We start from the raw sequence: 27623 nt of genomic DNA, 5'->3' as shown, positions 1-27623 counted from the left end.
CAAGATCTTTTTCACAAGTACAACTGCCAAACCAGGCATCCTCCATTCAATAGCTGTGTATCTCAGTTCTGTTTCTTAAGTGAAGAACATTGCATTTGTCACTGTTAAATTTAATTCTGTTATTTCCATACCTATTTATTTATTTAGTTTTATATAGCCACCCCTACCCCCCACCACAGCGGCTCTGAGTGGCAAACAAAATTCCAATATAAAAACCATAATATAAATAAGCGGTAAATCATATGACTCATGGAGAAAATCTATGTGTTCACTAAGAGTCAACAACTTGATGGCACATAATCAATTAAAAAAAAATCAGACAGCACACATCCAACTTACCAAGATTGTTTTGAATTTCGTTTCTGCTTTCTAGAGTATTAGCTATTCAATTGAATTTTGTGTCACCTGCAGACTTAATAAACAATCTCTTTTTATCCAGGTCATTAATAAAAATGTTGAAGAGGTCTCAGGACTGAACCTTGAGGTATCTTACTTGCCAATCATTCCAGCTTAATGAGGAACCATCAGTGAGCATATTCTGAATATGATTTTTTAGCCTGCTATGTACATATTTGTCATATTATCCAATGTAATTTAAGTAGATTTCTAATCAGGATGTCATGGAGTACTTTGTCAAGTAATTAAGATATATTAGGTTTACAGTGTTCCCACATCTATTAATGAAATGCCCAATCAAAAAATCCATGCTGACAATTCCATACTGACTTCTGGTAATTACTGCATTGTTTTCAGTGTGCTTACTGATACATTTCTTTATGGCCTATTCTAGAATTTTCTCAGGTATCAATGTCAGACTGATTGGCCTGTGGCTCTTAGGATCCTCTCCCTGCCTTTTGAAGATAGGGACATCACTTGCTTTCTGTAAGGGCTAAAGCTGGAAGGTCAGGTGGACAGAATCATTATGTAAAAATGGAACAGAAGTTCCCATTCTCAAGTCTGGGGAAAAAATGGCCAAAAACCTTTTGATTCAAAGTTGTGAGAGGAGAAGACCTAGGATTTAATCCTTGGAGATGATTTTGGCAGATCATCTACATATGACTTCTTTCTTGTCTACAATAAAGCAACTTATCTGGCCATGTCACATCTATGAAGCTTTTGCTCTTAGTTAATTACAATGTGGGGTTGAGTTTCTGGCAGTCAAGATTTATTGCCGTGCCTGGTCTGAAGTCTGATGTTCATCTGGCATTTTTATGGTTCTCCAGGATTTCTCAAAGGTAATATATAGGATTTTAGCCACATTGCCTTCTCCTGCCATCCTCCATTTTTTTCCTCACTGGAGTTGCCTGCAATTGAACTTTTAGGATCTCTATTTTTAGGTACTCCCACACATTTTTAGATTCTTTTCCAGTTTGCTCATCCTGCCATTAAAGCTTACCTGTCATTGTTCTGAGTTCATTAAAATCCACTTCTTTCAAGTCCTAGATATATGTATGTGTTAGTTTCCTTCAAAATCAAGAACTGCAGTGCTACATGGTCGCTTTCCCCTAAATGTTTTTCAGGAACATTTGGAAATAGTTGTTCTTGTTCAGATCTTTTTTTTTTAATAGTTTTGTATGAATTCAATAAGTCATGGTTAAAAGTATCCTGGCTCAGCATTATATAGAAACACACCATCTCTTTTTTCTTCCACTCGTCTGCCTAGCAGGTTGCCAGTACAAAGAAAGATTGCTCTTGCCAACAGGTCTCAAATGATCATTTGCAGAAAGCTTTTGAAATTGCCCGCTACTGAAGTAGAGAATACCAAATGGAATGTACCCACTTCCTTCTTTATTCCCCTTCTCAAGGCACCGCTCAAACCATTTTTCTTCCACTTTTGGATTCATGCTTGGTTGTCCTAGGGAGTTAGAATACTGGAAAAATCTATTGTGAGGTAGACATGCTTAGTGCTTCCAATGGAAGCAGAGAGGATGTTCCCCTGCAGAATTCAAAGGATGTTGTGATTAACAGGACAAACAAGTTTATTTTTAATTTGGACAGTCAGATTTCACCCTCTTTGTCTCATCATTTTGCTCAAATTTCTCTTGCATGGAGGACAATCTTGACAGCAGTATTTCCAGGGCTGACCCGACCATTAGTCATCATGAAGGTTTTTTTTTAAATAATCTTTGGTAAGAGATACTGGGAGGTGGAAGGGAGGTTGTGTGCTAGAGAATTTGGACTAGATTGCACTCCTGCCTCTCCCCTCAGATGTGATGGGGGTGCTCTTCCTTTACAAATGTTGAAGAAAATCCAACTGACTTTTGGCCATGAAATGGTGAGGGACCTCATCATCTCATTTCCTTAAGGCAACAAAATGTTTGGGTGGACCTGGATATTTTCCATTAAAGTTAAAGTATTACAGGTTTTTTTTCTTAACTGTTTCCCAAGAGACATGTATAATTTTGATGTCATGAAAAACACCCAGTCCCAGAAGATCTATGCTGGCATTTTGAGCAAATCTCAAGTGACAGTTCATGAGCTGAACTGCATGTATTGTTAATCACATTTATTCCTCTGTCTCCAAGAATTTCATTTTTAGGTTAAGCAGCTGCTTCATGAAGGAACAGATACAAAGCAAGTCTCATATTTTGTTGACAAGCCTATTTATTAAATCTGAAAGATGAATATTGAAATATTTGATGGAATTACTGACTGTTCTTTACCAACTTAAGGTGGCCTTTGTTACTTCTAAAAAATTTTCATTTGAAAAGAGAAAAAATATTTTAAAATTAAAACAACAAAAAAAGAACTCATAGCTTCAGTTTGTTTTACATATATGTTCGTACCATATTATCTGATTAATGCATTTACGTTTCAGGTAACCACGCTTTAAAGTCGGGGGGGAGGGGACTGAAAGAATATCATGCCAGAGATTAATTAAAAATTGCTAATTAGTCTATTGACTGTGGCCAAGATTGTATTGCAAGTTATTGGAAAAGAAATCATGTTCCTTGCATATTACACTGGTATTAGAAAATATGACATTCTCAGTAATTAAGCAGGGATAATTGGATTTACAAGAAATGGATTTGGTTTCTTGCCTTCTGGAATGAAGAATTTCAAGGTGTTATATAATCCTTTTCACACTTCTGTTTGTGGGAACTGTATACAGTAACTTCTGTATAATTTATACACTTAATGAAAAAGAAAAAGAATCCAGTATAGGGACAGAGTCATCTTAATTCTCTTCCAAGCCCAGGCCTTCAGATAGTTTGGGCTGTGTAAGAAAAAGATGTGGACATTTGTTTCTTTCTCCCATGATACCAAAAGTAAATGTGTTGTGAACTATGAGTAAAATATGTACTACTCTTTCATTAGAGGATGCAATTTAGATAATTAAATTAAGGGGAGAAAACAAAAATATGAAGATTCAGGGGGTAGGTTCAAAATAGGAGTTGGAGTGCAGCCCTTAGCCAAGTTATGGTTTCATCAGATCAAATTGTGATACTAGGATGGAACAGGGGTTCAGGTGTTGAACTCATCTGGGAGACCCAGGTTCAAATCTGCCTTCAGTCATGACATGGTCGTACGTTTGTGCAGATATCATTTAAGAAAAGTGATATCCCTCCTAAACTAATGTTATGTAAAGCTGGTGCTTGCCACCAGCAATTTGAATAAGCATTTGCATAAAACATATATCCTTACATCTCAGTTCAGTAAGGAGACTTTTTAGCTCATTATAAGTTTTTCATCAGTTAATACAACTAATTCACTTAAAGTCTGCAAGTTGAATGCTTTGCTTTGAACAAACTGTACTTAATTGAGAGTGTTGAAAGAAACTCAGTATTAAATGTTCTATCCCATTTAAAAATTAGGCAGGTTGAAGGGAAGCATAGTCTATGCGTGCACACGCACACACATGCACACACACACACAATCAGAGAAAGAGAATGAGAGACAGAGGTATGAGTCATCCCATCTCCTTAGAACTGGGTCTCTCTATCCAGAATTAATATAGTTAATGCAAACGAATGCAGAGTTCATGCATGTATAACACCCACACATATTCAGTTCTCTCCACCGCTTTTCCCTGTGCCCCTGAGGTCACCTTCACTCCTGAAGAACAGCTAGTTTTGAAACAGATGGAGTTTAAACTTTTTATCAAACATAAAAATTAAAGCTAGGTGCAAGAAGGGTCAGCTATCACATTCAAATTAAGTGCAAGAGAGTCTGTTTCCTTAAAACTACAAGTTCTTCAGTAGCCGGAAAAGAAATTAGCAGTAAGGGAGTTTTATGCAAGTGTGAAAAAAGCAGTTGGTGAAGATGTGAGCATTTGCAGTTAACATTTTCAGAGGAATTGTATACGACTGGAAGTTAAGCTGTCCACAAATGTAAACATCAGCTAAATTTCCAGTGATGCAAGTTGTATTCTGTCATTCATTAAGAACATTTTAAGAAGTTGCATTCATTTTTCATTTCTGCCTTAATTGTGTGTGTGTGTGTGTGTGTGTGTGTGTGTGTGCACATGTGGAGGAGGAACAGTTAATGCAAATGGGGATTATGAAGTGCTGTAATTTTTTAAAAAATAGAGATTTGGGGATACAGGGCAGGTGCTCAACCTTTATTTTATGCCGCTTTGATCCAAACAAGTCTTTAAGGAACTTACAAAATAATAGGAACATTAAAATAAAACAATAATAAAAATAACAGTGCCCCAAAGGAACAGCCCACAGCTTCCAAACCCATAGCAGGAGCAGCAGAGTCAAATAAGGGAACCCTAGATTTCTGCATATCTTCAGATCATCTTCACTGCCTTTCTATTTAAACCACAGGGTTTTTTTCCCCCTCTTAAACAAAATGAAACAAAAATGAGATGTACAAGGGCTACGTTTTGGCAGGAAATTATGTTTTGCCAACACCTGGTATGCACGCTATTTCCTCCCCAATCTTGCTCCTACAGTCTGCCAGGAAAGTCAGCCTTGCATGGACTAAAAGCAACTGCGCTCAGGTCCGTCTGTCTGTCCGTCCATCCATGCCTCATTTCTCTATATAGCTCAGATCGAGAGTGCTTAAAACTTCCTGCTCCCCTAAAACAAAACATTGTTTTTGTATAAAATAATTAGGTTCACATATCATACTAAGTCAATATATGCTTAATAATGGAAAATGGAATAAACCGTATTTGACTCAGTTCATGCAACTTGTTTAAAACCATAAATAAGGATTTGTAAGCTACAACAGCAAGATTTATGCTGTCTGCTAAGATATTATTACTTGTGTATTGTTTGGTTTTACCGCATTTTTATACTGTTTTTATTGCATTTTAATTAATATTTATTTGTTGTTTTATTGTGAACTGCCCAGAGTCACTTCTTTGTGAGATGGGCGGTATCTAAATTTGAAATATAAATAAATGAAATATAAATAAATAAAACCAAGCAAAGCAAATTATGAGTTGGCATATTGTGTAAACCAGGCCTATCTGTACTTTGAGAAAGGCAGATGAGTCATCTACTTTTAACCATTTAAAAAAATGGAAATAAATCATATATATAATAAACTACCAAACATCTATCACTTATCAACTGTTAAGTTTGTAGTTTTCTACCATCTTCATATAAAACTGTATACTTGGAATAGTAAATCGTTTGAGGCTAGAGGCCTATTTTGAACTTTTGAGAACCTGTGGCTGGTGCACTCCCAAAATTACTATCATGGGAGACTTGCTTCATCACAAAATGGCTGCTATAGTGTGATTGGTCAATCAGAAGAACATGTTTAGAAGACAAGTTAGGTTCTCAGACTGCTTTCTACAACTCCAGTAGGATCTTTCTGGGGCTTAAAGTCATTACCCAGAGAGATATAAAGTTTAGAGGATGGTGCTTAGCTTTCCAGCATGCCAGCTTCATATTTAATTTCTTTTTTTAAAAAGAATATTTTTAAAAAGGTCATGTGAGGCAGGAGCTTGGGGACACTAAAAGCAATGAATGTCTAAGCATTTGCAGGCAATGTATTTGTGCCTGCAAATACTATAAACCCAATCTTGCTATGTATTCATTTATAAAGCAAGTGTATAATGACATTCTCAGGAAGCACTGCAAATATTTTTCCTGTTCTTATCCTGTAGCCATTGCTGCTATGCAACACAGAGCAAATTTTATGGTAGTAGTGAGAAGAACTTAACTGTGTTTCTGCATGAAGACGTATATTGCAATTAATGGACAATAGAGAGCTATCTTACCTTTAAGAGAAGGGGGGGTGTAGACACAGGGTGCATTTCTTTTGTTTTTAAGGTGGTAGCCTTCACCCAGAGTTCTCTGGAAAAAAACAAGAAGAAAGAGAGGAAATATTTGAAGGCAAACTTTTCAAAAAAGATTATTCCTATGAAACAATATAGGACAACAATTGTAACCAAATTGTTAAATTAAGACATTGACTTTGATCCAGGAAGCACTTTCTGTGCATGCATAGGACTGAATATATGGTTAGGCTGTGTACAGTATGTGTTTTTCACATTACACCTGTTGCTTTGTTTGTTTTCCAGCACTGTTCCCCAATACCACAATACTGGGATCATGTTCTGGAACATGTAGAGTACAAAAAAGAACTGTAAATTGATTTTTAAATCTCAACTAATTGTATACATTGGACTTAATGACTTAATCATGAATTGATGAATTCATACCCTTAGAAGAGCAGTCTCTCACGTGTTAGAAAAAGGGGCATGCCTCTTTTAAGGAGCGTGTCAACATCTGTGATTTTGATAACTCTGGGTCCAACCAAAAAGTTTTTACCTGTTGCCCGTTTAATTCAGTGATGACCCTTTGGTCAGTTAAAAGCTTGTTGATCTGATTAATCAATCAAATTAATCAATATTACATTCAGTGAATTGATTTGTCAACAATGCTACCTTAATTGTGTAGAGCAGTAGTTAAGGTCCTGGACTAGAACAGGGGAGACCTTGATCCAAATCCTCATCTGACTACAAGTCACTGGGTGACTTTGGGCTAGTTGTTACTTAGTTCTTACTTCACCGTTGTTGTTGTGGGAATTAAATAATAAATTAAATAATAAAATGTTCCCCTGAGCTCCCAAAGGAAATGCAGGTTAAATGCAATTGCTACAAAAAAGAATTCTAAGTAAACTGCAGTGTGTATCTCTAAGTATGGGCCATAATTAATTACGGAGATCCAAAATAAAGGAGAGGTCCAAAACAAGATTGGCCCAAAGCAGCATAATAACAACACAAATTGCCTCCTACCACAAAAAGTAGATCTGATCTACTGGCAAATCTCTGGGTGATTTGAAATACTGTAACTTGGATTTTTTTTCCTGATTTCCAGGAGCAATAAAATAGCAATTTAATAACAGGATTGTCTACAGAAAGATTTTAAAAAGGCAAAATGGAGGGTCCAATCATGCAATTGAAGCCCCACTCTTTTTAAATGTGTGTTGCCTGGGACAAGACTTCTGTCCCACGATTGTGCCCATCAGCTTGACTTTTCTGACCTCTCCCCACAGACACCCCTGATAATAGCAGTAACAAAGCCATCTCTTCACCATCCAAATTACGTTGCTGAGCAGTGAAAGACTACAAGCTCCATTCCTCCATTTCCTTCTGATACTCAGGAAAAAAAATCTGAATGACTTCATGATCATCTTGTACCTATGGCATCAGCTTCTGGCTGGGAGATCTCAGAGTTTCAACAAAAGGCAAAATAGATCCAGCAAGTCTGAAATCCATCCATGTCCTAGAGTCAAGTATGAATGAACGTTCTGAGTTAGATTAAGTACCTTTATAATAAAGGGAACATAGCCCATTTATGAAGAGAATTATAGCATCCTGTATAAGAAACTGAGCTGTGAGCTATCAATCTTCCAATCAAACACTACTTTTTCCATAAAGTTGTAGATTATCTTAGGCAAGCCATGATTTTCTGAGTGTCATGCACCTCGTATGCAACATGGAGGTAGTATTAATTGGTCTTTTCTACAGATTAAAGCCAGTTTGGTGTAGTGGTTAAGGGACCAGGCTAGAAACCGGGAGACCAGGAGTTCTAGTCCCACCTTGGGCACAAACCCAGCTGGGTAACCTTGGGCCAGTCACTATCTCTCAGCCCCAGGAAGCAGGCAGTGGCAAACCACTTCCGAAATCTTGCCAAGAAAACTGCAGGGACTTATCCAGGTAGTTGCCAGGAATGAAACCTGACTCAAAGGCACCAAAAAATAATAATAATAATAATAATAATAATAATAATAATAATAATAATAATAATAATAATAAAATTCACAAGTTACTGTAGCTACAAATGTATTAAAAACTGTATGCATTTATTTAAATAACTAAAACGCTTCATTGTGGAACTTTCGGAATAGTAATAACAGAAGGTGATCATGATGACATTTCTCCCCTAATGCTAACTATGACTGTTTATTGGATAAATATAAGTGAAATCCACTCCTGAGGATGCCTAAGAGAGCTTTTATAGGGTCAGGAGGATCCTTAAACATGCTGTCTCAATTTGTAGCAGTTCAGGGTCCATATAAAGCAGAGAAGTAAGATAACAGCACATTATTTTTAGTTTTCCTTTGAAAGCTTTGAAAATGAGCTCAGTTTTTCCTGAATATATGCTTTGCTTATGCTTCACTTGCGCTTGTGCTCGTTTTGGCCTTGGATGGCTAAATGTTCTTTGCACCCTCATACGTTGCTGAAACAACATTTGAAACAGGTCCATGTAGTATGGAAAGGAAATAGCTGGAATGCATATACTGCAGTGTTGCACTCTATAATCAGGAGGGGAATGTAATTGCAAGGAGAAATGTGAAATGTGGACAAGCGTCCCAAGAACCAGAGGATTAGTTGCATTTCCCACTCTGAGGTTGGAGAAGAAGCTCCATCCTCAAAGAGGGAATTGCAATTTTGAAACCTCTCCACTACGGTATCTCTTTCAGAATTTTCCTGTACTTCTTACTTCTCCATCTTGGAGAGGAGAGCAAATTGATGGGTGTCCCCAAGGTGTTCTAGGAATAATTTTGGATGTATAGAACATGTCCTGAATGTGGGGAAGAACTTCTATTAGCCCCAGAGACAAAGTAAACCATTTCCTTAAAAAGACCTCTTTTTAGTCTTATATGAGAAAGGGTTTCAATTCCTCAGAGGCTCTGGTGTTAGAGCTTTCAGAAGAACAGTAGAATTGCCTTGGTTGTCATACAAAGTCCCATTAAAGTTAATGCAAGTCAAGTCATGGGTTTGCACAACAGGCTAAACCCTAACATTGTATAAGAAAACACAGTTACTATGTTCCTCCCAATAAACCACATGGTAGCTTTACAGGATGGTCTGGTTCCCACGACACATGGAACCACAACTATATAACCCTGTTTTAGCCAGGATTGGCGATGGTATGCCAGTTCAGCCCAGTAATTCCTACTGATTTCAGTAAGTCTACCTGAAGTATAACTGAGGCTTCTTTCAAAAGAAAGCACCACATTTATCTGAGACTAGCATCACATTGCTGTTTCCCCACCCAAAGTTGTATGGGGCTTGCTTGCTGCTAATCTGATTGACTATCTGCTCCTGCTCCAAAGAAACACTGTAAAATTGGTTGGAGCTGCTAGAGAGACAGTTACTCAGTGGTGGAATCTCCTGCTTTGTCCTGCCTCCCAGCTCTTGAGAACTTCTCTCTTCCTCCTGGAGCCAAGTCACTGTCGTCTTCATCCTCCTCAGTTGCTCTGGGCAGTGATTTTGCCACAGCACAGCGACTGTTTCTTGGGAGGTAGATGGGTGGGGCGGGGAGAGGTTCCTTGCTTTGAAAAGCAGATTGTGAAGAAGAACACAGTCAGGGGGACCCAAAAATGGAGCGAGGCCCCTTGTGCTGAAGAGGGTCTCAGGGAAAGAAAAAGGTGGAACTAGGGCAGGGATTATATTGAAAAGTGGCATTTTGGTATTTTAAAATTCTGGAATTAGAGTGTGAAATTAAGAAAAGAAATACAGATGTGTGAAATATCTTGTGCAGACAAGAGTTTGAGTATTTAAAGAGGAACAAGGAAAGGAAAGGAAAGGAAAGGAAAGGAAAAAGAGAGGAGGGAGCAGTGAAGGCAGGGAACATTTGCATCTTTAGAGGACTGGCCTCTGTTCTTGGTCTTTTTGCTTGTCTGGATTATCCTCATTAAGAGCAAAAAAGGATAAAGAGAAATAAAAGATGTGGTGATGACTAAAGGATTATGGTAATATTGGGTGCCTCTTGAAATGTACCGGCCCATGAAAAGGGGCACCTGGAAGTAGCTAAAGGTGGCAGAAGAACAGTGTTAAGGTTCTTCTAACACTCTTGGTAAGGCTGCAAGCTTTAATCAGTAAATTCAACAACTGAAGTGTTAGTTGTTTAATTGGTGATTGAAAACTTCAAAAAGTAGAGCTGAGAATGAAATTCACACTTTAATTTTTGAGTCTATTTTTGTTCTTGTGGTGATACTGTAATACAAATAGATTTTATTTTATTTATTTATTTAAAAATTGGCTTTTCCTGCATTAGATTATACATTCTCATACTTTCCTGCCTCTCAGATATTTCAGTAATTTGAAAAGCCATGCTATTTGAAAGAAAGATTTTCACCGAACCAATTATTCTGTTCAATCGCTACTATATAAGTCAGCCTTCATTTATGCTGCTAACTCTTGGTTAGAAAACTTCCATGGTTTGTCCCCAGAGGATGTTTTGGAAAATGTCCGCGGTTCCTTTGCTCTTCATTGGGAAATAGGTGAAAAAATACACATTCCACCTGACCTCTGCCAAGGGTTTTAGCTTTGTAAAATAAACTGCGTAGTAGGAGGGGAGGTTGAGCAAACGCAGCAATTAGACGAATAATCTGATAAAACAGCAGACAAGTCATGGGGTGAGTTTGAAAACCAGCCAGTCTTTTTCAAAAGCACTAAGCTTCTGGCTCCTAATTCTGTCCCCATAATTTCATTACAGTAAAGTAGTTTGCCTTGTGTTAAAGCAGGAATTTAATATAACAAGTAAATAAAAAAAGAGGTAGGAGAAGCCAAAAACCAAGTATAAAATTCAGAGAAGGTTTAGGAAAAGAGCAGGCGATAGGCGTTTTGATGGCAGTTGAAGTTCAATTGTTGCTCCCAAGGAAGAGATAAGGACAAATTCTCCTTTTTCTGGATCTTCCTTGTTGGAAGGAAGATCCATAACACCAGAATGATGCATTATTGAATTGATAGTACCTGCCCCTGGTTTAGAATCAGGACTGATTCAATTTCCGTGAAATGGATTTAGGATTTTATATCCAGATTTAATTTTGTCTTTATGCCTTTTTAAAATACTTATCTCAAGAATTGTCTAGTCCTCTTAAATTGCCAGAAAGCTTTTCTCCTTGTGCTGTTAACAGATTGTAACAAAAGAGTCCCATTTGCTGTGGATTCAAAAGTGGTCTGTTTTAACCATCTTCAGGTGTTGCCTATGGATTATTCCTGTTTATAGCTCCAAATATGTCTAAAGCAGATCCCAGTAATTTCTATCTTACTCACTTCCACTTCTCACCTCTTATAAATACTAACTTCCCCACTTGAACTTAAAATATTTTCAAAAGCCCTACCAGGCGTCAGAACCATTTCAAGCAACTCTCAGCCTCATACATATTTCCCTTTGAAATGCAAAAAGACTGAAAATAGTCACAGAGTTCTAAAAATGGCTTAGAGGATGAAGTGGGGTGGCTTTAGTGCTACTTTGAATCAAGAATATCCTAGGGGATGACAGTCTGTTTCATCTGCAAGTAGAATTGGACAAAGATATCCTGCTCACCAGGATATCAAAGTGGGTTAGGATGGACACATTTCATGATTTTCTCTATGGAGCCAATTTTGTGTTTAAAGATAATAATCCGCCCACGTCTTACCCACTTTAAAACTAAATGCTATAGGATACAGATGGCTTGTAGCTCCATCTCTATATAATTTTAGACTTTAGTATCAACCAGGAAAAGTTGATCTTGGCAAATCCATAATAGAAACAGAACAGCTATGTGGACTGAAATATTAAATGAGGTAATGAAAGTATTATGTTAAACTGTGAATGATGAAGGGCTTGATAATCAGCCAGAAGTTGTGAGTAAAGGACTGTTGGATTTAGTGGGTATATTCTCTGTCTTTTGGAGACTCTTAATAAGAGCAATGGCATCTTGACTGTACTTAATCATTACATCACATTAACCCAAGGTTTTCTTATACAGGAATGAGAAAGTGTTGCAAGTTTCTATGAAAATAGTACATTAGAAATGCCAGCTATCATTCCATCAGATCAAGGTCAAGATTTTGAAAATAAATTTATTAAGACCAATGTTAAATGTACATTAAATGTTCCCTATCACTAGATAACTCATATGCCACTTCTTATATCCCCAGGGTGATCAGAGCAATTTAACACAACTTTGTTACATATATTGAAAAGAATAGAGTCTAAATGGATGAGTCAATGGAGTTTATATCAGCTTTTTAGTTCATTCTTACAACTGTGCTAAAGTGATGCAACTGGATATTTTCTTAAGTGCCTTTGAAAGCATTAGGCATATTGGGACACAGAAAATGATAGGGCGAGTTCTAAACCTATGAAGCCATGCGTCAACTTCCCAATCTTCTATATGTAAAATCTGGTATGAAAGATGTAAAGGACCTGTTAACACTGTTTGTGTCCATTATTTATTGCACATAGAACTACTTATAAGGTTATTTGATAAAGAAAAACAGAAAGACCTCTTCCGTCATCACCTGTGACATAAAAGCAGATTAAAAACCAAAACCAGGACAAAAGGTTATGGGGCCAATAGTTTCAAATGAATCCATAGGAGAGGTTGCTGAGTTTATTCCAGACCAACATACAAACCGTGAAACAGCTTACAATACAGCACAATACTATTTGTTCTACAGCAGAAAAGACCTAGGTCACCCACTGCCTTGATTGCTCCTCCAGCTTTTCTCAGTGTTCAGAAACTATGGAAAGGGGGACAAAATCTCAATCAGAAACTCCTTTCTTGGATACACCCGTTCCACATAGTTCATTGACTGATGTGAATGCAAAAACTTCACATGAAATGGAGGGGAAAAAAAATAGTGTCAAGAAAACAGGGTGCATTGTAAACATGCCATCAAATTAACTGATAAGCCTCTGGCATATCACTAGATTTAGTAGTGCCAATTATCATTAAGTTATGAATTATTGAGAGGATGTTAACATTGCAATAGATGCAATTGCAATTGATGCATTTTTCATTATAGGTTGTTCTGTATGCCTAGTGAAGACACTGTATGGGAACTTCTATCTCTCTTGAAATATTGTTAAGGTTTTCTTGATGAAAACATTCAAGCTTTCAGGTGGGGGAGGATGTACGGAATTGACTGGGGGTGGGTGGGGGAAAATATATATCAAAATGTTAGGAAAACAAAGTATTAAATCCAGAAAACTTTTAGGAAGAAGAGCCAATAGGAGAAGAGAAAGAATGAAGAAAAAAGGAAGAGAGTGGGAAGAAATCTAAAGGAAAGAGAATAAAAGGGCAAATGAGAGATACAGAGCCTTTCCCCACTGGTGAGTTGAAGGGCCATCCATCATCCTTAAGTCAGCAGAAAATGATGCCAGTGTGAAATTTACAGCCCCCATTGTCGATTCTATCCTGCCCCTATTGTGTTAATGCCTGATGACATAAACTCTTTGGATTATGAGTGTATAGTGTGTGATTGCACAAAGCAACTGGTTGTTTTCTCCAGCTTGCCTGCCCGCTTGCCCTCGCTCTTCTGCACACCATGAGCTTCCAGGAGCCACATCTGCCAATCATAGCACTGCAGCAGGAACTGTATTTCTTTTTATGTATTTTCTTTACGAAGGCTTATGTGCTATTCCAATTGCACGATGCCAAGCTGCTTACAGTATGACAGTATACAGTATAACAATATAAACAGTCACAGTATTTAGCAATAGAAGCAGCCACAACCATTGAAACAAACAGCCCTATTGCAGGAGCAATCAGCACTCATGGAATCTGTCCCAAGGGCCTTCTGGAAAAGCCAGGTTTTAATCATTTTCAAAACCTTAACAGGACTGGAGCTGATGTAATGCCAGGGGGGCTGCTATTTCATAGAAATGGGGCAGTAACTGAGAAAGCCTACCCCACAGTCCCTGATGATAACACTCCCCCTTTCCTTCCAGAACATATCAGATGGGCAGAAGCCACTGGGAATAAGTGGGCCTATCCACATCTTGACATGACAACCAGCACCTTGAATTGCACCTAGAAGCCAAGCGGTAACTTCTGTAGCTCTCCAAGAAGCATTGTTATGTGAACTAACCAAGTGACATCCAGAACTACTCAAGCTGTCACATTCTAGACCAGCTGTAGCTTCCTGGTGGTCTTCAAGGGCAGCCCCATGAGAGGTACCTTGCAATAGTCCAATCAAGAGGAGACATGAGTGACTATGATCCAGAAATCGGGTGGATCTGGCTGCAGGACTCTGTTATCTCTAAGTTCCTTTCTCTAGCCATCCTCCTACATCCCATTCTGTTGCAACTCAAATAGAATGCCGTTTTTTAAAAAAAATCACAAAAGGACGTGAGTCACAAACGGCATTTTATTTAGAATTTCTCTCCCCTTCCTTTCCCATGCTTTATATGGGCAGCAAATGCTGATTTCCAGATTCTTCTGTATTCTATTCAGGAGGTGGGAGTCCTATCATTTTAATACTGTGCTATTTCAGCCTGTTACCCCATTTCACTGTTGCACTATTTCAAGCCCAGGCAGTTCTCTTCACGTCCAGCTCTTTAAAGAGAGAACAGCAGAATTGTGGCAAATGAAGCTGATTCGAAGGGGAGGGGGGTGCCTGCATCTGAAATGCCAGTGGGAATGCCTCTCTTGATCCCATCCCCTGCTGGTTACCTGCCTTTGCTTCTCAGAAAATGGATGGCAAAGCGGCATAGAGTTTTTGCATCTTGTAAGCATAACTGGATGTTATTGTCTCAAGAGGAAAAGACTGTGTTAAAGTGGGTACAGCTAAAAATGACTCTGGGTGTTTCACCCATGGGCTGGAGACACACACAATAAAGGCACCATCATGAGGACATGGCAGAAAAAAGATGTTGCCAAGGCACATGTGCGCTGAGGTTAGGTGCAACTGGGGGAGGTCCGCAAGGAAGAAAGGAAGCATTCAACAGCCGTGTCTACAGAATGGACTCCATCACAGAATAAACATCAGTTTTTAAAGCCAACTTTTCTCCGGTTCTTTTAACTGTCCCTACCAACAAACTGAACTCCATTTGTTTTGGAAATCTGCATACCCATTTCTCTTATCAATTCAATTATTTTTATTTGTTGTTTGAAATATAATTTTTATACAGTGGAGGTTTAGTCTCCCCCTCCCCCCACTCACACAACCCTCCAAAAAACAACCCCAAAATGAACCCAGGAGTTTCTATATACACTCAATAAAGGCTACATTAACGTGATTGAAGATGAAGGGAAAGTCATGGAAAAATGCAGGCCAAAATAAATCTGCTCTGCGGGAGGCTTGGGCAGGGGTGGTGGGGGTAGCAAAGCTGGCCGCTGTACTTTAGCAGCAAGAACTTTTCGTTGGAGTAAATTCCGAAGTCTGCTAGTGCAGCAGAGCCCCTCTGGAGCATATAAAGCCTTTTGTTTGAGTAAGGAAACGCAGAGCTGCAAAATTCTCATCTACCGACCTTGACATCTTTCCCTCACCTCTGCTTACTATTACTGAAGGAAGGGAAGGGGCCAGAGAGTCCCAAGAGCTGAGAAACAGAAGCTGCCATTCACCCTGTCGCCTTTAGTTCTGCTCCTACTTTTCAAAGTCAGCTACAACACGGTTTGCTCTTCCATCTCCTGGCTAAGGATTTAATTAGTGGGTCTGCATATCACGCTAAACTCTGGCTTATTTCTGGAATAAACCGCAGTTGACCAGACTTATACAACACGTTAAGCTAGAAGTGATTGTTTTATAAAGCTCAACAGCCTTAGTGTAACATCTCAACATTAGATTAAATTAAATTGTAATCCACTTTGTAATCCTCATGTCCTATCCTTTATCTCTCAGTTACGGTTACCAGACACCTGAACAGGCCGCAACAAATATTAAAAACTGAAAAACAAAAAGCACTTAGCACTACACGTATATGAAATTAGTTTTTCCAGCATCAGAAAGACGGGTTTTTCAATCACAGGAATGTGCTAGAGCCGGTGAGGAGGCAAGAGCCTTCCGCGTAACTGATTAGGGTCCTGTCCATTTCAGGCAGCAGTCCAAGCCAGGGAGAGGGTACTAGTCAACTAATTAAGGGCACAGAGCAGAGCTTGCTAACTTGCCAGGAGCACTTATTAGAGAAGTGCTGCGCCGCGGAAAAAAGCTGCTCAGGAAGAGATACTCAAAAATCCAGACAAAATTTGATTTTAAGGCTATGCCTGCAGGATGGAGGACAGGAGGACACAAAGGAGGACATGTCCTCTTTTTCCCCCTCAGACAGCTGGTAACCCTACTCTCAGCAAACTTCCGCAGAAAGATATTTAGGCCACATAGACTATGATATGTGCATGGTAATGTTATGGTGTAGGAATGTGACTTTACTGGTTCTCTCTTTTACAGCAGGTGGCCACACAAAAAATTAGTAGGCCAAGTTTTCCTTCACTGAGATAAGTGGCAAGAAAGATCGGGAGGTGGCAAATGTGATCCAGGTTGTTTTTAAATGGTGAGAAAAGACTTGCTGTAAAGGTAGAGAATTGCTAGGACTCTCTTCTCCCTCTCACCTCTTAACCGAGATAATGTGAACTATGGTCAGCTCTCACAGTTGCTAAAGACGGCTTATCTCAAGGCAAATGACTGAAGGCAGGCTGGTGGGCAGCCTTCGTGCAACTGACAAAAGGGGTCTCCATTTTTTGCCTTGCAACTTGTGTGCTGCATGGAATTTGCCTCCCACCCTTGCATTCAAGTAGCCTGCTTGAATATAAGAAATAGGATGCTCAGTAATTACTTGGTCAAATCTTTTGACCGCACAGCAAGAGAGCCCCTTGTCTTCATGTTTGGCTATTTAAAATTTGGTCCATGAATGAACAGGGCTATTAGCGGACTCAAGACAATACCCAGCCAAATTGATACTAGGCAACCTTCCTGTGTCTGGTACCCTCTGCAAATGGGGACTACAAATCCTATAATTCCCAAGTTGTACCACATTGGGACTGATTACACACACAGACAAGACAGCAGCTCTTTTGAGACATCTGAATTGCGTCAGGTCCACGGTCCCGGAGTAGGCAATTTAATCCTCCCTCTGTTTGTTTGACTGAAATCACCTCACCCCAACCTCACTGTTACTCAAGACAAAGTCTGAAGGCTAGCTGATACACAGTGTTCTGTGGAACTCACAAGGGGCTTCATCTTTCTTTGATTGTGACTCACAAATCTACATTTTTCTCTTTATTAAGAGAAAATTCTTCTCTTAATTAAAACAGAAGGAATCTTCAACTGTTCCACTTCAAATGACAGACTCTGAAAGTACATAAGACTGAGTTTGACGTGCCTTTGGAGGTTTCACCACCCCGTATTCTCCAGAATGAATCATGGGCTTGAGTAGGCTTCCAGGTTGGAAGGAGATAAACCAAGAGCACTGAGTCATGCGCAGGTCTGGCATCAGGGCTTTGCATTTGGGGATAGTTTCTACTTCCCCAACTCTTACAAAGGCTTTTGCCTACCATGCTGTTAATCAGAAAAGCTATCTATAGACACTCTTTGAGCCTTATTTATTTATTTAGATAATTTATAATGCTACCCCTCTCACAACAGTGACTCTGGACATTATATGAAGTAAAAACAATGACAATGACAATCTAACCTATGACACCCGGGGTTAAATAATAAACCCAAATAAAACTGCATTACCAGCAAAGCTCCCATAACTTCCTGGTTCAAATGCCTGGGGGAACAGCCAGGGTTTGGGAGCCCTAATAGGATCTGGGCATCCGGATTTCAGGAGAAATCTGCACAGGGAAGGTACATTCCTGGCTTCAACAAAATGGCACTGTTTGATGGAAGGAGCCGCGGGCATGCCCTCCCTGCTAGTTGGGATCATGATGTCTTGTGGGTGGCTCCTGTCCTTTCAACCCTCTAGGAATTAAATTAGAAAGGGTCTTTCCAAAGCAGCACCTCATTGGGGTCTCAGAGGAGTTCTAGGGGACAATGGGCAGCAGCAAATCAGTTTGTTCTTCCTCTCTTTGGGCTACGTATTGTTGTAATTTGTGATTAATTCTGATCAGTTACCCTGTTTAGGGATGAGGATATTTTAATGGTAGAACTTTAGTGGTAGGAGCCATCAATTCTGCTGATAACTCTGTAGCAATGGAAAATACACATTTTATTTTGCATTTAGATGTATACCATGCTTTTCCTTCAAGTAGCTCAGAGTGGTACATGCAATACTCTCTCTCCCAATGTAATATTCACAATAATCACCCTGTGAAATAAACTGGGATATGAGGTAGGAAGTGGCCTGAAGAAATCCAATGAATTTCCATGGCTGAAGATGGCCTTACACCTGAGTCTCCTGTTCCTGTCCAACACCCTAAACTACCACATCGCATGAGTGTTGACCATTCAGGCTGGGGAATGGTGGAGTCCAGCAGGCTTAACTTATACCATCTTACAATAATCCACAATACTGACCTGATACGGGGATGCTTCATCTTCTGTAGCAAGCAGTATGAAGAGTATAGGGAGGGCAAAAGAGAAAGAGAACATTATGAGTAAAAAGAGAAATGTAAAGCACACCTTTCTTTAATACGGTAGGTTCAAAAGATGTCCATAGCTAAGCAGCTGGGTTAATGGTTTCTTCAAACATAACTATTTCAAGGCAACACCACATGGCAAGTATTTATGTGAACGCCTCCACATTGGTGGTTACTTTGGGCAATATTTATATATACAGTGGACATTCATAGCCAGGAGTAGAAATGCCACAGCCGCATCATGAGGAGCCAATTACACTTGTAACTCGGTTGCTGCGTGGAATTTGCCTCCCACCATTACATTCAAGTAGCATCCACTGAACTGTTTAAATAGGCTGAATGTTAATTTCTATTTAGTAATTACTTGGCCAAATCCATTCCATGCAGGATGGGAGCAGCTACCTGTGTTCAGCTACTAAGAATTTGGTCCATTAATAAACTAAACCATAAATGGACTGACATCAGTACCCAGTCAAAGAAAGGAAGAAATAATAAAATAAACACACATATACACACACACATTTAGATATACACGCAAAGGGTTTTTTTTTTCTTTTTTGTTTGTTTGTTTTGCAGTTGTATCACTGATTTCTGGCATTTGTGATCACAGAGCTCTCTGGGTGCAAAAAATGGGGGTTTTAGAGGCCGCGTCTCCTTGTATAGCCCGGGAGCTGTAGGCTGCCAATCTTTGCACTATAAATAAAAGCACTGTATCACCCACTCGCTGAAAAGCCGCACTTTTAACGCCCAACTCTTAAATATGAAATATAGCCAACTGCAAGCAAATTCAGCTGAAATTAAATAAAAAATAAACTGTTTATTCACTACTTTGACTGTGAAAATCTCCTCGCCAAACCAACTTTGCTGGAGAAAACATTAAGGAACGTTCTCTGGGAGCAAGCAGGCTATGGAATAGGTAAACCCTGTTCTCAACACCAAGCCTTTTCTTGTACAACAGCAGGGCTATTGTTCGGAGAAGGGCTACAGAGGATACCCAGGAAAATGATCAACTTCCCGGTTGTGGGGCTAAACCTTCAGAATGAAAACAAACTCCAGGGATAAGCTTCACTGAAAAAAGAATATGCATTTTGCTAGGAGGAGGAGATTTTTTTTTTCTGAGTAGGAGGAAAGCAACTGGCTCTGCTTGTCCAGGTAGAGTATTTCTCTCCTTCTTTAGTTCATTTTTCGCTTTTCAAATATAGAAATGCTTTATTTCTGAATTGGTACCTGTTTGGCCCAGGTTTGGCAGCCAAAACATATTCAGAAGTAAGTCCCATTGATTCCTAAGGGGCTTACTATTAGGAAATCACTGTTACTGGAATCACACTGAGCTAAGGCAAAGACCATGGTTTATAAACACAGTGGCTGATTTTGTACATGTTTAGCCAAACTCAGACAGACTGCATGATGGCTTAGCAATGTGAGTAACCCAGTCTGAGACTCTGCCTGTCACGCTAAGCAATAAAGTTGGCATAGGGACAAGCATCCACTTAAACCAATACAAAATCATGCACGTTGGCACAAAAAAAATCTGAGCTAACAATGAATAATCAAGAAAGGAGTCTTGCAGTTATGGCCAACAGCAAAATGAAAATGTCACTCCAGTGTGGACTGATGTTGAAACAAAGAGAGGCAAATTCCATGCTTGGGATGAATAGGAAGGGAGTTTAAATAGACGTGCCAATATCATAATGCTATTATAGAAATCTATAGTGAGCTTCTTGTGCAGCATCACATCTCAAATAGAAGATTTTAGACCCGCAGGTGCAAAAAAGGGCAGTCAAAATGATTATGGGATTGGAGCAACTCCCCTATGTTGAAAGACTACAGCAATGAAGGCTCTTTAGCCTAGAACAAAGAAGGATAAGGGGAATTGCAACAGAGCTATATAAAATCATGTACGCTACAAATAAGGTGGAAAGAGAAGTTCTTCTCCCCAGTCAGTTTTGGAACTCAAGGTCATCCACTGTCACTAAATGTTGGGAGATTCAGAATCAATAGAAGGAAGCACATATTTACATTGTACACAGTGAAGCTATGGAATAGCTGCCAGTAGCCCTGATAATGGCAGCCTCTTTGGGTGGTTTTGAATAGGGAATGGGTGGCTTTGGGGAGTTTCAGGTTACCAATGGCTAGTAATAGACATTCAAAGCAGCTGTTCTGGAACAAAGAAACATCACCAGCACAACTGAGGGAGAAACTGCTAAACTCACATACATCAAAAGATTTCAGGCCATCTCATCTTAACAAATACAAATGGGCTTGTCACACATTATAATTGATGCTTGATAATGTACTTCTAATCTGTCCCACATAACCTGCACATGCATAACCAACCTGCCTTCCCCCCCGCCCCTGCCATATCCCGTGCATCTCATCCCAGTTTAAATCCTACATCAGTTTAGCCACTCGATGCATCTGATTAAGTGAGCTGTGGTCCACAAAAGCTTATTCCTTTTAATAAAATGTGTTAGTCTGAAAAGATACCACCAGACGCCTTCTGATTAATGGCTACTAGCAGTAATACTGAAGGTTTGCTACCTCTTGAATTACAGGCAGCACGCCTGAAATATCGGTTGCTGGGAAGCAACATTAGGAGAACATCACCCTCCATTCTAAAATGAATCCAGTTGGCAAATACAGTATATGACACAAAGTGCTGGACAAGGTGACCTATAGCCTGATCCAAGAGGGCTCTTCTTATGTTCTTATGCTGGCTCCTCTATGGCTTGTTAACCAAGTTAGCACATTGCACAAATGCAGGATTCTGGCTTTGCCTGCCTGGAAGAAGCCAGAGAATGAAGCCATTAAAAACTAAATGAAGCCACCGCTTTGTTCCCTGGTTTATTTCAGGCAGACAAAGCCAGACCTCCACATTTCAATTTCACACTAGGCTTTGCTAACCAAACTGTGTGTACCCACTCACAGGAGAAGCCAGAAACACAAGCAAATGTGCCCCCTATCGAACTAACCATAGTAAGTGAAACAGGGGCATCTCAAAGCTCTTTTCATTTGAAACCTACTAAACAATCTTCAGAAATGTGCAGTTTCCGTTTTCAACTACATTATTCCATACGGGATGGAGAGCACCAGCCCACCTTACACAGCAGTTGTAAGCATTGTTGACAAAATGCTCTTAAATGTTCTTTACAAATGCAATCATCAGAAGAAAATACTGAAATCTAGAGCTGAAATGAGAACTGAATTTAGTTTCTTTCATTAAGATACTGGAAATAAGCCTTTGATTTAAAAAAGATTTTGACATTTCTTTTCAACACTGCTCTGCTCCTGCCCTTTGCCAACAGGTCTGGTGTCTACTAGTAAAGGATCTTCAGGACCATCGCTGGATAAGAAAGATCCGTACATAAGCTTCTGGGTGCAAGCCAGTCCAAAAGAGACAGGAATACTCTAGATCAGTGTTTTTCAAACTTGTCAAATTTAAGATGTGTGGACTTCAACTTGCAGAATTCCCCAGCCAGCCTTACTGGCTGGGAAATTCTGGGAGTTGAAGTCCACACATCTTAAAGTTAACAAGTTTGAAAAAACACTGTTCTAGATGGGCTAACATTCTGACCTGGCACAGTAGCTCAGTATGTCTATGCATATTCTTGTACCTTTAGTGGGACCCCTCTTCACTCACCCCACACCTAAGCCATCTATTCCCTTCATCTGGGGTTGATAAAAGAATCATGACTCACCAGGGGAGGAAGTTTCTGACAGCTGGAAAAGCAAAGCTGGGGTTGGTCTCCGACGACGGATCTAGAAGAGAAATCATATAGAAGTTTTGTTTTACTTCTCACAGTAAGAAGATGGGAGAAATGTGGGGAAGAGTCAATGCACGTTTGGGGGCTGTGGTTTGGAGACCCTCTCCATCCCTATTGTTTTCCCAGTAGAAATGAATAGAGGGTGCCCTTGTAGATTGTTTGGAAACTGTGACTGGCAGCACTTTTCTGATCTGGAATCAACTGCCCATCAGTGCTCCAAGATCCTCCAGCCTGTGGGCCACAGTGAAGGTGCTGTTTTCAGTATGCTTTTCCATTCCACCAGGGAAGCCCAGCCATCATAGGAACTGTGGCCCCCACTGCCCAAATTCCATGGATGTTTCTCCTTGTGCCATACTGATGCCTTGAACACACAGTCATAGCCTGCAGCTTTGGAGGAAGCATCCAGTGGCTGCATAGTTGGATGAAGGATATCCCTCTGATGCCAGAGGATCTGACTCGCTGATCTCCATTAGCTGCCCAGAGGGGAGGAAAACATGGAGCAATGAGAATCAGAAAAAGACTTCCCGCTCCGCTGTTAATACCTTTCTATTGTCGAATTCTACTCAGCATATGAAAAGACATGGAGGGTGGTGGGACTGCTTATGGACTTTAGCCACATTACTCCACAGATTGACTTCTCCAGTCTAGGGCTCTCCAGATTTGTGAACTACAGCTCCATTCACCTGCACTTTTGCTATCTGGGAGGAAGGGAACCTGTGATCCAGCACCCCTTGAGGGCTGCAAGTGTGTGGGGCAGGGGCTGGGGGAATCTACTCTATAAAGTAGTAAGAATGACAGTAAGAATAATGTACTGTACGCCTTGGGCCTGACACGAGAGCTGAGGGTCCTTCTCACATACAATTCATGAGCCAGTTTATTCAGCCCACGGATTCAAGTGGAAAGCAAAATGGCCTATCCAAGGTAGACAACTGGTGTTACTGATACCTCCTTGGTACCTATCAGGCTCCCTTTTCTCCTGAATGAGAGAGAGAGAGAGAGAGAGAGAGAGAGAGAGAGAGAAAGAGAGAGAGAGATGCAACTTTGCAAACAAACTCCCAGTGCAGCCCAATGCTTTATTTGTAAATATGCCTATTTACCCAACAGAAGTAAACCAGGGATGGTAGGATGTATCCTGGAGGGTTAGAATAGGTAGCAAGGAGTTGTCTTCTCTAAAAGGTTGCTTTATTATGGGCCATACCTGCCAAGTCAAACAGGCTGTGAATAGACAGTGCTTCCATGGCAGCCATTTTGTGAGAGTGCTCCTGACATGTTTTCAAAATCCTCAATACTTGCCTGCCCTTGTTTTATCCCAATAAAATCTGTCTTCAGGTGGATGTTAAATATCAAAGACTACCACCAGATCCTTTCAATGGAAGATGCTGGAGACCAAACTTGGGGAATTTCACACCATATTCTGGTAGCTGGGACTCTGAAGACTGACAAGGTGGCTCCTTGGGAGCGTTCAGGACACAACCATTAAGTTGCCCCTGCCAGACATAGCTCCCTCGTGGGCCTGCACTCTGGATTTCCAGACCAGGTCTTCCTGCTCTTGCTCATCTCAGGTTTATCTTGGATAAGCAGCCAAATTCATCTGCTGCCTGGAAATGTGAGGGGGCTATAAAGTCTTTCTTACCCAGAAATAGATTTAAGACAAAGTTTGATTGGGAGGCATCAAACAGGGGCAGACTTCAGCTGTTCTGGCCTCAAGCTCATTTAAATGACAGAATCTGTTTTGGAAACTCCTGGGAAACCTGGAACTGGTTTTTATTCTTGTAAGCCGCCCAGAGTCACTGTGAGTGAGTTGGGCGGCCATATAAAGTGCATGCATGCATGCATGCATGCATGCATAAATAAATAAATAAATAAATAAGCTGAATATTCCCCTACAAGCATCATGTTTCTGGCTCATGTTCACACAACTCACTTAACCAAGTCAGGTACAGACCTAGTGGTGGAATTTACACACTCTACTAAGCTTCATTAGTTTTAAGGTTTGGGGTTCATCCTGCTTAGCAAGTTTACAGTTCAGCGAGCTGGACAATGAGCTAATTTAGTAAGCAAGTTCAGCATATTGACATGAACACAACCACTGGGCAGTTTTGAGCCAAGCACTCACTCTCATTTCCCCTGGATATTAAAACTGTATCTCAAGGATCAGCTTCATAAAGACTGTGGTAAGTATGCAGAATATATATATATTCTGAATATGTGTGTGTGTGTGTGTGTGTGTGTGTGTGTGTGTGTATATATATATATATATATATATATATATATAAAATAAATAAATAAATAAATAAATAAATAAATAAATAAAACAGGCTTCTGACTGATGGCTGGTGTGGGTCTTCCGGGCTGTGTGGCCGTGTTCTGGAAGTTTCTGGAACTTCCAGAACACGGCCACACAGCCCGGAAGACCCACACCAGCCATCGTATGCCGGCCGTGAAAGCCTTCAACAATACACAGGCTTCTGACTCTTTACCTTAAACAGTGAAATACTTTCATACATACCAAAGCTAGAGATAAAAAATTAAACTGTCAGGCCTTGAAGCATAAAAAGCAAAGCATTTTGGCTTTGGGTGGTCTTTTTGCACCATTTACAATACAAATTTGCTATCCTTACTCCTATATTCATGTATATGTGTATTTATCAATGAAGGACAGCACTTTCTCAGTCTTTGTTGATTTGGATGCAGTTACTTTTCTTGATCATACCTGCATGTTTTTTCACTGCTTTAGCCCCTTTTAACACCCTACTCTCCACTTTCTCTGTGGAGTTAACACATCACATTCAGCCACAAAGTGGTTTGGGGGTGGAGGATTAGCTTAACCTGAACCCAGCTACTTTGATTTGTAACCATGGTTTATACAATGTGTGAACTTAGCCTTAACAAGTAAAGTTAAGCTTAGTGTGATGTTGCAACTACAGTAGATCAGTGCGGGTATGAAGTTGTTCCATAGACAACATTAGGACTGATACTGTTCACATGATAGCCAATGATAAAGCATGAATTTAACCATGTTCCTAAAGTAAATCTTAGATTCCATTGTTCTTCTACCATGCAAATTCCACTATATAGTGTCTCATATACACACCCAGAGTGTGACAAGTTATTTACATTTTGCAGAGGGGTAACTATGGTTGCAGATCCATGACCAGGTCAAGAAAAAGCCTGCTTTTCATGGGGAGGGCCACATCCAAAAGGAGCCTTCAAAGCCCCAGCCTTGACCCCAGGCCTTGGTCGCAATGTATCTTCCTTGGCATCCATATTTCTGATATAGCAATTTCATCAGAAACCACATTTCTGATACAGTGATTTCTCCAACGATGACTGGGAATGTAATCTAACATAGCTAGAGAGCAGCAGGTTGAGGAGCTAGGAATGATGCATTTGTTACAAAAGAGGAGGAGAGCCAACTTTTTAAAGGCATTTTTCTGCACTTGGTGTGAAAAATCTATTCAGGAATCAAAGAGAACACATTGGCAAGTGTGAAAAGCTGAGAGTCTACATCAGATGTGAGAATTTGCATATAAGAGGTATTTAAGTGTATGGAAAAGTTTGACCAGGTGCAGATTTCAGAAGGTTGACTGTGCATAAATCAGTAAATGTGCCTCTGTGCATCTGTGAGGAAGGGTCTTGGGTTTAGCTGTGTACATACATGAGCAATACACATCTGTACAGTACATGGATTATATGTACTTATATGAAAGAAAGAAGGAGTATTCTTTCTTTCTCTGGGTTCATGGATGTTTTCTAACATGCATTCACAGGTTTATGTGTCTGTGGCCTTATTTATTCCAATGCTATATAAATATGAACACCTATATGGCATTAAGTAAGGAAATAAGTATTAAGCAATGAATTATTTATTTACCTGGTTGCATGTACAACCTTATTTCCCCCCCCCCGAAAAAAACTTCCCAGAGTGACTTACTAAAAGTTAAAAACCATAATAATAAAACCAATTAGAAAGTAAACAAGAACAGTCACAGAGTATGACATAAAAGAGAATTAAGCACAGACAGGCATTATTTATAGGAAACATGTACGGTGTAATAAACGCCGTATATAAACCCTACCCGTTTGAGAACTTCGGCAATTAGGCAGATTGGAAAGATAGTAAATAAATCATACAGGGATGATGTGGAAATAAGTCTAAAGCAGTTTTAGAGGTCTTGTTTCCCTCTGCGGGCCGAGCGCTTTGGAAATCCACAGTTTGTCACTCTAACCGAAATCCCGACGATTTCAGGGCGTCTGGCTCTAATCACTGCTAAGTCACGACCGTCCCAAGACTAAGCGCCAGCCGGTGGCGGGCGTGTGTGCGTGTATGTGTGAGTGAGTTTGTGTTAAACAGCACTCAGTGCACAGACTGCCTGACCAACTGAAAGATTTCAGAGAAGAAACTCCCCGGAGAAAAGGAAAGGGGGGGGGGAGGAAGCGAGTGGCCGCGGGTACTTTCCAACTCCCGAATCCCGCACGCCCCGCGAGCGCGCCTTCCTTACCATTTCCACTGCACGGGGGTCCAGCTGGCTGGGCGGCGCAGGCACCGAAAACTGAATTTTCTTCCGCTCCTTGGGGTCCATCGCGGAGTCCGAGGTTCAGGCAGCCTCCTACTTCCCGCAGGAAAAGCTCACCGCTCTGGATTCCCTCCCTTTGCCTCTTTTCAGCCCCCCAGGATCGCCTTAGCAGCAGGCGCTGCCCGGTGCCAACTTCCCGCGCTGCGAAAGGCAACTGAAGGTGGCAGAACTCAACCCTCCTTCATGGCTGCGCTAGGGAAGGCTGGAGGTAGAGATGGGAGGGCAAGCGAAGAGGAGGCGGCAGGATGGGGGAGAGGAGGGGAGGGGAGGGGAGCTTGGCCCCTTGCCAGCCGCCGCCTGAATTATTGAGTCCTCCCGAGGAGGCAGGTAGGCATCAGGGCTCTGGCTCCTAAGAAGCCCTCGGCTGGGCGCCCATTAAAACGACGCCACTCAAAAGACACAGCAGCTGCCCAGCTCAGGAGCAGCAGAGCACTGGAGGAGGGGAAAGTTCATCAAGCGACCATAGCTTTCTTGACTACTCTTCATCAAGCCTCCTACCTTTCTTTCTGTCCTGCCCTGCCCAGATCAGCCCACCACCCCGTTTTCTTTAGGTCCCAGCCCCAGGAAGTCATAG

At 40.5% G+C, this 27623-nt stretch overlaps 1 protein-coding gene across 3 annotated transcripts in view; it reads right to left on the bottom strand.

The window, feature by feature from the left end:
- The window catches only part of PPP1R1B (protein phosphatase 1 regulatory inhibitor subunit 1B), a 58431-nt gene extending 31059 nt beyond the window's left edge, over positions 1–27372 (bottom strand). For 2 of the 3 annotated variants that reach the window (XR_015796613.1, XM_007424205.4), the window contains exons 1-4: positions 26975–27359; positions 22407–22467; positions 18647–18669; positions 6182–6257 (exon numbers count right to left, since the gene is read on the bottom strand). Coding sequence is in view for 2 of the 3 variants with exons in the window: in XM_007424205.4 (XP_007424267.1) it covers positions 6182–6257; positions 18647–18669; positions 22407–22467; positions 26975–27055 (241 nt within the window). In the remaining variant the exon portion in view is untranslated. Of the gene's footprint in view, positions 1–6181; positions 6258–18646; positions 18670–22406; positions 22468–26974 lie in introns of all 3 variants that reach the window. The other variant, XM_007424206.4, reaches the window with a different exon arrangement.
- Between the last annotated feature and the right edge of the window lie 251 nt (positions 27373–27623).

Source organism: Python bivittatus, unplaced genomic scaffold (genome assembly GCF_059951505.1).
Source record: "Python bivittatus isolate LINGU-HERP-01145 unplaced genomic scaffold, Pbiv_v1 ctg000410_np1212, whole genome shotgun sequence".
NCBI classification, from domain to species: Eukaryota; Metazoa; Chordata; class Lepidosauria; order Squamata; family Pythonidae; genus Python; species Python bivittatus.
This window is presented reverse-complemented; position numbering and strand designations above follow the sequence as displayed.